The sequence below is a fragment of the Erpetoichthys calabaricus genome, chromosome 8 (assembly GCF_900747795.2).
Source record: "Erpetoichthys calabaricus chromosome 8, fErpCal1.3, whole genome shotgun sequence".
In the NCBI taxonomy this organism is placed as follows: domain Eukaryota; kingdom Metazoa; phylum Chordata; class Cladistia; order Polypteriformes; family Polypteridae; genus Erpetoichthys; species Erpetoichthys calabaricus.
Window position 1 is genome coordinate 182,969,473 of NC_041401.2, and position 13,650 is coordinate 182,983,122.

Sequence of the window (13,650 nt, forward strand, 5' to 3'; positions counted from 1 at the left end):
AGATGTGAGGGCACAAGAAAGGAGCCAACAATGGTGAGTCTGTGACTGTTGTCACAGCTGTAGCTCTCCTCTGTTGCCGGATGATGACGCAGATATATAAGCAAAGAATTCGGACGTGAGCGTCAGTAGGCTTTGTGCCCTAAGTTACCGAACTATTCTATAACATTTTTACCACTCTGATGCTGATCTTTCCGATCGTAAAATAGGTCATTATGATAGCAGTTGACGACAAGAATTTGATATTAATTGCAGAATTACGGTATTTGATTGCTCCTCTAGAGTGTCACTTTCTCTTACACTATTTGGGTCAAAAACGATTTCCGCACGTCATCACCTCATAATAGGCTTAAGTTTGGTGTTTTTCCATCCAGCTGTTTTAGCTCTCGACCATCCTAAAGAAACTGTGACACACACACACACACACACCCATCATCGAGATATCAATGTTTTCGGTATCAGGGGACCCTAAAATGTCGAGATCACACCACCTCACTCTGGGGCAATGGGATGTGGAAAATGTCAATCAGAGCAGACTAAGCTTTGTGGAACGCTAATCCACGTCCTCAGAATTGTCAATGCTGGTGATTAAACAAATTGTGACTCAAACAGTGGAACATCTGCAGAACATCCTCAGAGACCCCACGTAAAAGGAATCAGTGAAAATCAAGAAGCATATCTGCTGATATCAAGAAATAGGCCAACTGCAGTGTTTCCTTGGCCAAATGCCACCTGGGGTGAAAGTACAGACTGATGGATGTTCAGTTGATCAGCTGCCGAAAACCTCAACTGGCGGTTAAGACGATGTTTACCCAAACTCTGTCAAATTTAAGAAATCACAATGTCTATTCACACCACACATGCAATCTCTTTCACATGATTGCTTACAGCCAGAATACAGAGCGCATTGGAATTGTGTGGTGCCCACCCCATCCCGGACGCCCCTAGAGCACCAACACAATCACCGAAGAAACCAAGAGATATCGAGGAATCGTTGAAAAGCCCCCGGCTAGCTGCTTACTTGGTATTGGGTGGTCACTCCTCTCAGGAAGCCAGGCCAGCCTGTTCCCATCCCAATATCGCCGCGCGGGCAGGAGTGGATTGCCCCTGCGATTGAAAAACTCATCATAGGTGGACACCAGATACCAGGAGGCGGGAGTCATGTGGTGACCAAAAAGGACTTCTTTGGGCAGACCCTGATACCCCCAAAAACAAAAAGACACAATCTGTCAGCTGGGGCCTGATACTGTAGGCCAGGATGAACAGAAAACAGTTTTATAAATTTTTTTTGTTGTAAGTGACCATCTAACCTGACGTGATTATAAAGTGAATGGGGACAACCATAAGTTTTGGAATGAAGAGCTCAATCTATTCGTAACCCAGAAAAATTATGAGAATTGTGAATCGGGTAGAACTTGTGTTTCCAACAGCATGCAAAGTCCATTATTAAAAGTTTTTGGGGTCATCATAGTCACATGTACAGAGTGAAATTCTTATATGGTGCCTTTCACAGTGGACCTCAAATGTAAAGGGATTTCTGATGCAGAACAACCCTGTTTGTTCTAGAAAAGCACAGAAGGGGTCAGATGACTTGCTCAGGCCCACCTATAGAGTATGCCTTGTGGTTTGAACATGATGGGCGGGGGGGTTTACTGCATGAATTAGGAATGGCAGAGGTGGACAAACTGTAAGTGCATGTGGTGGTCTGCTGGGCTACCAGCTTTGCCGATCTTGTAGTCCAGGTACACTTTCTGGTTGCCCACCTTTGAGGTGGAGGGTTGCCTTCATCTTTTTACAGCAAGGTTTTATTTGTGAAGTTTTGTTTTACGTGAGTCCATAGCACCCTGCTAGCACAATAGAAACACAATCCGCAACTTGGAAGAGAATATTTTAGCAAACAGGTGGTTTTTAAAGGGTTATGTCATGTTGATGGGTTGTCTTCTTCTAATATATACAAATATGTATGATCAAAAATTAACTGAAATACATCATTAATCTTGTATTCTCAAGGTTGCTTTATAGACGTAATTTAGACCCCACCAATTAGTTTCTCTGTCAAAAACATCACCTGCTTGACCTTCAGGGTTATTCTGTGGTGCAATGTGTCCATCACAGTGTCACACACCTTTAGAAGACCACAGCCAGTGAGCTATGGACACAGCTGCATGAATTTATGTCATGCTTAGACCACGAATCCCACTGCCACCTTCTTCCAATGACCAGTCTCCCCACACTGTCACTACCACATCACCAACTCCTACCATGTCAACGGGAATGGCCAGTGACAAGTCCACCTCTGACCATCAGCATGGCTGTACACAACTGAAGACCAAGTAAGGAGACAACTGAGGAAGCTACACACAGGAGAAGCTACAGAACCAGATGGAGTCAGTCCTCAAGTCCTTAAGGCCTGTGCTGACCGACTTTGTGGTGTCCCCCGTCACCTGTTCAGTGTCACCCTAAGGCTTCAGAAAATGCCACTGCTCTGGAAGTCATCCTGCTCCAACGCCTCTTCACCTGATGACTACACTTACATCTCACTTCATGAAAACCCTTGAGAGGCTAACCCTGTGCTATGAGTCCTCTTGTGGTAGACCACCTGGATCCAAAGCAGTTTGCCTAAGGGACAAAGTGGCCCACCAAATCACCAAACAATTAAAAGCTCAGGCTCAGTTAAAAGATGCACTTTGGCGCCCCCTGGAGGTGGTAGAGGGGGAGAGAATTAAAACAGCAAAACTGAGTGTCATTATGATTAATGCTGCACATCCTCTACAGGACACACCAACACCGAAGACTGTCAGCCAACAGATTTTTCAGCAGAAATGTGGCAAGAAACAACATGGGGGGCTCCTCTATACCAACAGCAATACATCTGTGTAGAGCCTCACTGGGACTGGGGCTACCGGGTCAGAACTTTTCCTCTTCAGAATTTTATGGCTTTATTGTCATTCCAGTGTGTGTGTTCAGGTCAAAATGTGTGTGTGTGTGTATTTATTTGTTTATTTATTTAAAAAGCTTCTGTAAAAACCCAAAGTTCCCCCTGGGGACAAATAAAGTTACTGTATATATATCTATCTAATAATACCTTTCACATCTATCTATATAGCTATCTATTATGTAGTGCCTTTCACATCTATTCATATATACTGTATATCTATTATGTAGTGCCTTTCACATCTATCTATCTGTCTATCTATCTATCTATCTATCTATCTATTATATAGTGCCTTTCATATCTATCTATCTATCTATCTATCTATCTATCTATCTATCTATCTATCTATCTATCTATCTATTATATAGTGCCTTTCATATCTATCTATCTATCTATCTATCTATCTATCTATCTATCTATCTATCTATCTATCTATCTATTATATAGTGCCTTTCATAACTATCTATCTATCTATTATATAGTGCCTTTCATTTCTATCTATCTATCTATTATATAGTTCCTTTCATATCTATCTATCTATCTATCTATCTATCTATCTATCTATCTATCTATCTATCTATTATATAGTGCCTTTCATATCTATCTATCTATCTATCTATCTATCTATCTATCTATCTATCTATCTATCTATCTATCTATTATATAGTGCCTTTCATATCTATCTATCTATCTATCTATCTACCTATTATATAGTGCCTTTCATTTCTATCTATCTATCTATTATATAGTTCCTTTCATATCTATCTATCTATCTATCTATCTATCTATCTATCTATCTATCTATCTATCTATCTATCTAATAATGCCTTTCACATCTATTTACAAATCTATCTTTTATGTATTACCTTTAACATCTATCTATCTATCTATCTATCTATCTATCTATCTATCTATCTATCTATCTATCTATCTATTACATGTCTTTCACATCTATCTATCTATCTATCTATCTATCTATCTATCTATCTATCTATCTATCTATCTATCTATCTATCTATTATATAGTGCCTTTCATATCTATCTATCTATTTATCTATCTATCTATCTATTATATAGTGCCTTTCATATCTATCTATTATATAGTGCCTTTCATATCTATCTATCTATCTATCTATCTATCTATTATATAGTTCTTTTCATATCTATCTATCTATCTATCTATCTATCTATCTATCTATCTATCTATCTATCTATCTATCTATCTACCTATTATATAGTACCTTTCATTTCTATCTATCTATTATATAGTTCCTTTCATATCTATCTATCTATCTATCTATCTATCTATCTATCTATCTATCTATCTATCTATCTATCTATCTATCTATCTAATAATGCCTTTCACATCTATTTACAAATCTATCTTTTATGTATTACCTTTAACATCTATCTATCTATCTATCTATCTATCTATCTATCTATCTATCTATCTATCTATCTATCTATCTATCTATCTATCTATCTATCTATCTATTATATAGTTCTTTTCATATCTATCTATCTATTTATCTATCTATCTATCTATTATATAGTGCCTTTCATATCTATCTATTATATAGTGCCTTTCATATCTATCTATCTATCTATCTATCTATCTATCTATCTATCTATTATATAGTGCCTTTCATTTCTATCTATCTATCTATCTATCTATCTATCTATCTATCTATCTATCTATCTATCTATCTATCTATCTATCTATTATATAGTTCTTTTCATATCTATCTATCTATCTATCTATCTATTATATAATCCATTTCACATCTAGCTATCTATCTATCTACAAAGAGGGTCCTCAAGTTAGTAAAGATGACCCGAAAAAGTATCCTCACACTTTGCAATATCTGGGTGATCATTCTCCAAACCTCCAGTATTCCTGATAGACGCCCAGATTGTGAATCGCTTAATGGTGGGCATCCATCTTATTTTTGTATGAGATTCCTCTCGTGCCCCTTCTGTGAAGTAAGATCTGCTTGTAATGGAGTATAGCCCTCTGATTTCAAAAGGTTAACTAACAACCTTTTCCTAAGCGCTGACCACTTAAATATTTGTGACAGGAGTATTGTGGGAACATTCAAGTCATCATCACATGTGATCGACACGCCGCTAAACACAGTCCACCGGGCTTTGGGAGTCTGTAGTTTGTAAAAGTTGACGTCCCAGGCATCCGGACTACTGATTTGTCCCCCAACCGCCCAGCCAAATGGGGGCATCATATAATTATACATAATGGCAAGTTACTTCCATATTCATGCAGGTAAGAATTTCTCGGTACTCTGTAAATGTGACAATAAGGACCCCATACATCTACTCTGCATTAAAAGCTGGCATTACACAGCCATTTTAAAATGGAATGTACTTCTCTGCAAATGGTGGGTGGAGTGGGGGGGCTATCCTTCCATTCATTTGTTTTATACTATTACAGGATAATGGAGATTTCAAAACCAACCCCCTGAAAATCTGCGGTGCAGAGTGGGGGACCAGCTCTGTTTGAGAAGCCAGTCAATGCAAGGACACACTCTTTCAAACGTCACATGTGTGGCTTTGGGTTATGGTGGGAGACCCGCATTCCCAAAGAAGTGATTGTGTGATTAATGACAAAAGCTTTAAACTCCACACAGACAGTGACAGCTCAGAAATGAAACCCAGATTTCAGATCTACTGTAAGTATGTCTGGGCTAGAAGTGCCAACCATTAGGGCCGCTGCCATGCTAAGTCGGTGGGAGCGCCAGGACTGCCTGTGGCCCACCCACTGCTCTGGGGTGTCTCGTGTCTGCAGTCACCATTAGTAACTTGTGTGCCTCTCACACACAGGGGGCAGTACCTCTCTACGGATCACAGTGCCATCGGGGTGCCGGAATTTGCTTCTACCGGTCCTGCTGTTCACTTCATTGGTTTCTTTAACCTGAAAGGCAAAAACAAAGCAATGTCTCAGTAACTTGGATTAAATACACGCTGACTGGCCGATTAGGCACTCAGACCTTACACCAGTGTGCGTTTAAGACCACCGCGGGGATCTCAGTTTCCATGTCACCCAATCCTTTACACTGACCCCCTACCTAGAGTCAGTCATACATTCACCATTTACAGGCTTAATGAAGCAGCCTGTTTACTTTATTCCCTAAACTCTTCACCCTTCAACACAGGGGCCTCACTCTCGCGGTCACTAGTTCACCTAGCTGGTCACTCCTTAGCTTGTTTACTTGCTCCTCTTTTCAAGCCCTCGCCCTTTTACTTACAGTGTCTTCATCACCTTTGTCTCCCTGGTTGGCCTGTTCATCCCCTCATACATTGAGTTGTTCACTCTTTCACTCCGTTAGGTTACTCGTGTTGTCACTCCCTCACTCATTCATCGTGTTTCACCACATGCCGCTCACTCTGCTCTGTACACGTGACAAGGATGAACCTAAACAACTAAAATCACCCACCATCTTAAACACACGCGGCTTATTAGGGTGCCGACAACTTCTGCACCTTCTCATTCTGTCACTCACCTTCTTAACTCATTCACACAGTTAACTTATAAAGCTCTTCACTCCCTCACTCCTTCACCTTCTCACTCATTCACTCATTTAGGTACTCATCATTTTAACTCACTTGTACACTAACTTACAGTATAAAGCTGTTCACTCACTCAATAATTCCTTCACCTCTTCACTCATTTAGGGACTTTTAAACTTTTAACTCACTTATTGAACTGATGAGGCTGTTCACTCGCTCAGTCACTCTTTAGCCCTTACTCACGTGTTCACTTATTCTCTCTTGTTAGTTCTCATCCATTTAAACCACTAACCAAGCTGCTCACTCACTCACTCATTTATTCACTCATTCATTCACCCTCTCATGCATTCACTTGTTTAGTCACTTAGGTGCTCATCTTGAATTCACTTTTGAGGAGGTTTAGTCACTCACTCCGTCAGTCGTTCATGTGTTCACTCATTTAGGTGCTCATTTTGTAACTCATTTATACACTAACATGTAAGGAGGAGGTTTAGTCCCTCACTTCTTCACCTTCTCACTCATTCATTCATTGTAGTGCTCATGTTTTCAACTCCCTAGTACACCGACTTGTCAAGCTGTTCACTCATTCACTCACCTTCTCATGTAGTCACTTGTTTAGTCTCAGTACTCATTTATTATGTCACTTACACATCTCATCTCATGATGCTGTTTACCCAAATGAGTGAACGAGTTTGTGACTACTCCTCTTTTTAACTCCCCATATAAAGCTGTTCACTCACCCACTCACTTTCTCACTCACTCATTCCTATGTTCACTCATTTATACACTAACATGTGAGGAGGAGGTTTAGTCCCTCACTTCTTCACCTTCTCACTCATTCTCTCATTTTGGTACTCACCTTTAAAACTCCCATACACACTAACGTATCAGTCTGTTCACTCACTCACTTTCTCACTCACTCGTTGCTATTTTCACTCATTTATACACTAAGTTATGAGGATGTTTAGTCCTTCACTTCTTCACCTTCTCACTCGTTTTGGTACTCATCTTTATAACTCTCATGCACACTAACTTATCAAGCTGTTCACTCACTCACTCGTTTATTCACTCATTCATTCACCTTCTCGGGCATTCACTTACTCCGTCATTCATGTGTTCACTCATTTAGGTTCTCATTTTGTAACTCATGTATACACTAAGTTATGAGGAGGTTTAGTCCCTCACTTCTTCACCTTCTCACTCGTTCATTCATTGTGGTGTTCATGTTTTGAACTCCCTATAGTACACTGACTTATCGAGCTGTTCACTCATTCTCTCACCCTCTCATGTATTCACTTGTTTAGTCATTTCAGTACTCATTTATTAAGTCACTTACACACCATCTCATGATGCTGTTTACCCAAACGAGTGAACAAGTTAGTGACTACTCATCTTTTTAACTCCCCATATAAAGCTGTTGACTCACCCACTCACTTTCTCACTCACTCATTCCTATGTTCACTCATTTATACACTAACATGTGAGGAGGAGGTGGTTTAGTTCTTCTCTTGTTCACCTTCTCACTCATTCATTCACTGTGGTACTCACCTTTATAATCCCCCCCCCCCCCCCCATCACACACACACACAATCTGTTCACTCTCTCTCACTTATTCACTCTCTCATTCAGCATCTCGTGTATTCACTTGTTTAGTCATTTCGGCACTCATTTATCATGCCACGTACACACTAGCTCATGATGTGGTTTAGTCACTCACTCGTTCACTCATTTAGGTTCTCATCTGTTCAACTCTCTCACACTTATAAAGCTGTTCATTCACTCCCTCATTTCTATGTTCACTCATTCCTACACTAAGTTATGAGGAGACTGTTTAGTCCCTCACTTCTTCACCTTCTCACTCATTTTGGTGCTCACCTTTTTAAATCCTCCACACACACAAGCTGTTCACTCTCTCTCACTTTTTCACTCTCTCATTCACCTTCTCATGTATTCACTTGTTTAGTCATTTCGGCACTCATTTATCATACCACTTACACACTAGCTCATGATGCGGTTTAGTCACTCACTCGTTCACTCATTTAGGTTCTCATCTGTTCACTCTCTCACTTATAAAGCTGTTCATTCACTCACTCGTTCATTTTTTCACTCATTTATGCACTAAGTTATGAGGAGACTGTTTAGTCCCTCACTTCTTCACCTTCTCACTCATTTAGGTGCTCACCTTTTTAACTCCCCTGCACACTAATTTATCAATCTGTTCACTCTCTCTCACTTATTCACTCTCTCATTCACCTTCTCGTGTATTTACTTGTTTAGTCATTTCGGCACTCATTTATCATGCCACGTACACACTAGCTCATGATGCTGTTTAGTCACTCACTCGTTCACTCATTTAGGTTCTCATCTGTTCACTCTCTCACTTATTCACTCTCTCATTCACCTTCTCGTGCATTCACTTGTTTAGACATTTAGGTGCTCATTTTGAACTCACCTATACACTAACACATGAGGCTGTTCGTTCATTCACTCACTTTCTCACTCATTCAACCTCTCATTTTTTCACTCATTCCTACACTAAGTTATGAGGAGACTGTTTAGTCCCTCACTTCTTCACCTTCTCACTCATTTTGGTGCTCACCTTTTTAACTCCCCCACACACACAAGCTGTTCACTCTCTCTCACTTATCCACTCTCTCATTCACCTTCTCGTGTATTCACTTGTTTAGTCATTTCGGCACTCATTTATCATGCCACGTACACACTAGCTCATGATGCGGTTTAGTCACTCACTCGTTCACTCATTTAGGTTCTCATCTGTTCACTCTCTCACTTATTCACTCTCTCATTCACCTTCTCGTGTATTCACTTGTTTAGTCATTTAGGCGCTTATCTTGAACTCACCTATACACTAACTTATGAGGCTGTTCATTCTCTCACTTTCTCACTCTTTCAAGTTCTCATTTTTTCACTCATGTATACACTAAGTTACGAGGAGACTGTTTAGTCGCTCACTTCTTCGCCTTCTCACTCATTCCCTCATTTTGGTGCTCACTGAGAAAGAATATTTAGAATTAAACTGCGTCAGTCTTTCCAAATAATAAAAGTATGATGCTAATAGAACTATAAGAAGTGTGACACTTATGTATTAAATAAGAATGTGCTAAAGCTAACTGAACAAATGTAATCTAATGCAGATACTAAAACTATAAGAATGTAATTTCTTATAGTTAATGTAATGTACTGAACTAACTTTTATGTAACCCTTGATATTTTATGAGCAATGTGCGTGAAAAAAAGTATAAGGAAGTGAGCATTGTCTAAAACCATTGCGTTGCATACACCCTAGAATCATTAGGACAAAACTTGCTGTAACTGGATTTATGTACGTGTAAGTTAGCAGAAGTATATTTCCTAAAATTGTGAAAATGCTGACCACTCTTTATCTGTAAACAACACTGTGTTTTCTCTGCACGTACAAATTCAGGATGTGGACAGCAATCCATGTAATAACCTCAAGATGAACTGCTACATTTTTTTTTATTCTTGTCAACGAACTTGAGTATTTAAAGGAAGTCTCTCTTTCCTGCTGGCAGGCTGACGGTCTGTAGCACACTGGACCCTGACAAGGTCTGCAGCCTCCCTCTTCACACCAAGAATAAAAGAAATTGCTTTTTCCTTTTTTATTGGTCTCCACCTTCTGTTGTTCTCGACTTCAGCGACCACATCACCTTTTTAACTCCCCACACACTAACTTATCAAGCTGTTCTCTCACCTTCTCACACACTCCCTGTTTCACTCACATAGGTCCTCAGTGTTTATGAAGTCATTCTCATTCACCTTCTCACTCATTCAGGCACCCACCCGTCACGTGTTCACTAACTTCTAAGGCCGTTTTTTCGCACTACCCTCTTCACTCGCCTAGTCACGTATTCACTTCTCCGGTGCACATATTGGGACGCGGAAGAAGAACAAGAGAGCCCTAAAAATCCAAGCCATGCATACACAGAGTAGGAAAGAGGAAACTCCATAAAAATGCATAGTGAGGGGGGATTTGAACACAGGGATTCTCTACCAGCCATTGGGCCACCGTGGCTCCCTATGTACACAGTAAAGATGTGGGAATGTGGATTTGGATTTCCTCACAGATCCATATTACTGTATAATGGACTTGTACTGTCAGAGTCAGCTCACTTGCCTCTCCATTCACCCTTCTACTTTTCTGATCCGAGCTGCGGTGGAGCCGCTGGCTAACCCTGCTTCATTACGTATAAACTATACAGCAACAAATGAACATCTTCTCAATGAAAGAAATAAAGATGTGTGTATCTTCTAGCTGGGCTTCACGTTCAGAACACACAGTGACAAAGTCACAATGTGAACCAAAGACTCTGTGGCATTGATACTAACCACTGTGCTGTGCCACCCTGCTGTACAGATGCAATTTAATAAATGCAAAGACATTTACCAGGCTGAACGAAAATGTCACATGCACATTTAAGAAGGAGCGGTTTGGTGGTGAAGTAGTTAGCCCTGCTACCTCACATCTCCAGATCACAGATTCAAATCCCATGCTCCTCGTGTCCATATGGTCACACACAGTGGGCACTGGCTGGAGGCTCACGATGTTTCTGATGCCTGTGTATGTTTCTGTTTTGCTCTCAAAGAAGGGGTCCCAGTGCACTACTTTGCCCCTATGATGCTGGTAAATCATTGGGTGTCCATGCTTGTTCCAAAGACATGGTTGTGTTGGCTTAACGGGTAACTCCAAATTGAGACTCGGCAGGTGAGTGGCCGAGTGTGCCACGTGACAAACTGTCACCTCATCCAGGCTCTCTGACGCCCCACATTAAATAGGATTGAACATGGAGGGGCAACTTTACGTTTCTTACTTCTGAAAAGTCTCCTGACGTATCAAAATGAACTGATTACAGACCCCACACATTTCCAAAGCCCCACCACACAGGGAATACTGGGTCTGTCCTGGTAGCATGGTGTGTGATGCAGAGATCATTTTAGGACAGGCACACTACAGGACCCCTTTAGGCCCCCAAGTCACCAATCAGCTCCGACTGCATGGCTGTGGATTGTGGGAGGAACTCGACGTGAACCCGCATGGTGCGCATTTCACCTTGTAAACTGAATTAACGCACAAATAAAAATTCATGCAATGTGCAGAAGAACCATGAAAAATGAAGATAAGCTGCATTCTGTCCATCCAGCCATTACTGAGCCCACTCAATCCAAGCAGCACCAGGAGCAAGTGACCCATCTTGGATGGATGCCTTGCTCATGTTGAGCCAATTTAGGGTCACAAACTGACCTTTTATTCTGTCACAGGAGAGAAACACTGGACCACCAGAGAATTAACCCACAAGCACACAGGGAGAACATTCAAACTCCACCTGAGCGGCCAATGGGCTGGGAGTCATCCCCAGAACTCTCCTGTGTTAGTGTCGCTCTAACTGTAAATGCAATGTAGTTCACCAGTTACAGGTCCAAGGGTGTGTGCAGCCTCCATATGTACCGTAATACACGATCAAGTTCTCAATGCTCACCTAGAAGTCACCTTATTCTAGCCATGGAAGACACCCACCACCATCCTGCAGAGTAAGTGCCATGTGGTTGTTGAGCTGAGCTGGTGTCCCCCATTTCTCCTGCAGGAAGACCCTCAGGTCAGCACAGCACCAGCCCCCTGCTACCCCACCCTCAGCTCACATCCTCACTTGGCACCAGATAAGAGGAGGTCACCCACTCAGCCAGGACTTTAAAAGATAAGAGTGAAAAATTACTTGTTTTCTCTCTTCTTCCCAGTTGCCTATAAGGACCTTGTTGGAATATTTCTGCTCGATTTTCCAGCCTGGAAGTGACCATTTCATGGGGTCACTCTGGGCTCCAGCCATGTCTGAGCAGAATGGGGTAACGGTCCAGCGGGTTCAATACTAGCCCAAGCACAGTCCACCGGCTCTCCTGCGTGTTTGGCCAAAGCTCTCCTAGGCTGGGACAGATATATGCTGCTGTTGCCATGGGCAACGTAAACATGTCCTCCTGGTAACAAGAGGGCTGGCTGTCAAGGACCAATCACAAGTAGAGCTGAGGGTCATGTGTTCTGTTGGAGCAGAAAAAAAAAGGTGGCTTTGAGGCTTCTGTGAACCCAAGCTGAGAGAAACTGGCGGGCGTTAAAGGGGCATTTTATCTGCCAGCCGTGGACTGGTCGGCACTGCTGCTCGGGGCTCTGACCATTTCTAACTATCCATTTCAATTCTTTACTGTCATGTGTACAATTACAAGTACCGTGTACAATGAAATGCTTGCTTGCATGTGATACTGCAGACAGTGAACATAGACAAATAAATAAATGAATATAAATAAGTAGATAAATAAAACCAGAATCCTAGGAATAAATAGAGACAGTGGCAGAAGTATATGTGCAGGTAGCAGTGGAGGTGGCACAAGGTTACCGATTGTTCAAGAGTCTGATTGCAGTTGGTAAGAAACTGTTCCTGGAACCTGGAGATGCGTGTCATAATGGACTTTAGTCGCTTCCCAGATGGGAGGAGGGTGAAAAGTGACAGTGCAGGGTGGCTGGGGTCCCGCCTGATACGGTTCACTTTCCTGAGACAGCATGCAGTGTGGATGTCATGGACCGCAGGGAGCTGTGTGCCCGTCGTCTGCTGTGCCGTATTCACCACACGCTGCAGAGCTCTGCAGTCCTGAACTGAGCACTTGCTGTACCAGGATGTGATGCCTCCTGTCAGGATGGATTCCACAGTACACCTGTAGGATCTGCACAGGGTTGTGGAGGACATACGGGCCTTAATCAGTCTCCTGAGGAAGTAGAGGTGTTGTTGAGCTTTCTTGACTACTGCCACAGTGTGACTTGACCATTTAAGGTCATCAGTGAGGGTGACTCCGAGGAACCTAAAGCTGCTGACCTGCTCCACAGCCTCACCTCCGATATAGATTTCCGCCCGTTTGCGGAAATCCACAATCATCTCCTTAGTTTTGCTAATGTTGAGGGTGAGGTTGTTGTCCTGACGCCATTCTGCCAGGAGTCTGACCTCCTCCCTGTAGGCCGTCTCATCGTCCTCGCTGATCAGACCTGTTACAGTGGTATCGTCCGCAAACTTGAGGATGGTGTTAGAGCTGTACTTAGCTACGCAGTCATGGGTGTAGACAGAGTAAAGCAGGGGGCTCAGCACGCTGCCCTGCAGGGTGCCAGTGTTGATGGTGATGAT

General features: G+C 42.0%; 1 protein-coding gene across 1 annotated transcript; it reads right to left on the bottom strand.

The window, feature by feature from the left end:
• Positions 1-941: 941 nt before the first annotated feature.
• Positions 942-12,404, bottom strand: cfap107 (cilia and flagella associated protein 107). The gene is made up of 3 exons (XM_051931274.1): positions 12,205-12,404; positions 5,778-5,858; positions 942-1,193 (listed from the first exon to the last, which is right to left on the bottom strand). The coding sequence occupies exons 1-3, from the start codon at positions 12,313-12,315 to the stop codon at positions 942-944; spliced, it is 444 nt and encodes a 147-aa protein (XP_051787234.1). The 5' UTR covers positions 12,316-12,404.
• Positions 12,405-13,650: the final 1,246 nt, after the last annotated feature.

Coding starts and splice junctions, on each gene's coding strand:
- cfap107 (XM_051931274.1), bottom strand. CDS start 12,315: ATGGCTGGAGCCCAGAGTGACCCCATGAAATGGTCACTTCCAGGCTGG. Junction 5,859..12,204: donor GGGAAGAAGAGAGAAAACAA/GTAATTTTTCAC, acceptor TTTGCCTTTCAG/GTTAAAGAAACCAATGAAGT. Junction 1,194..5,777: donor GCACTGTGATCCGTAGAGAG/GTACTGCCCCCT, acceptor TGGGGGTATCAG/GGTCTGCCCAAAGAAGTCCT.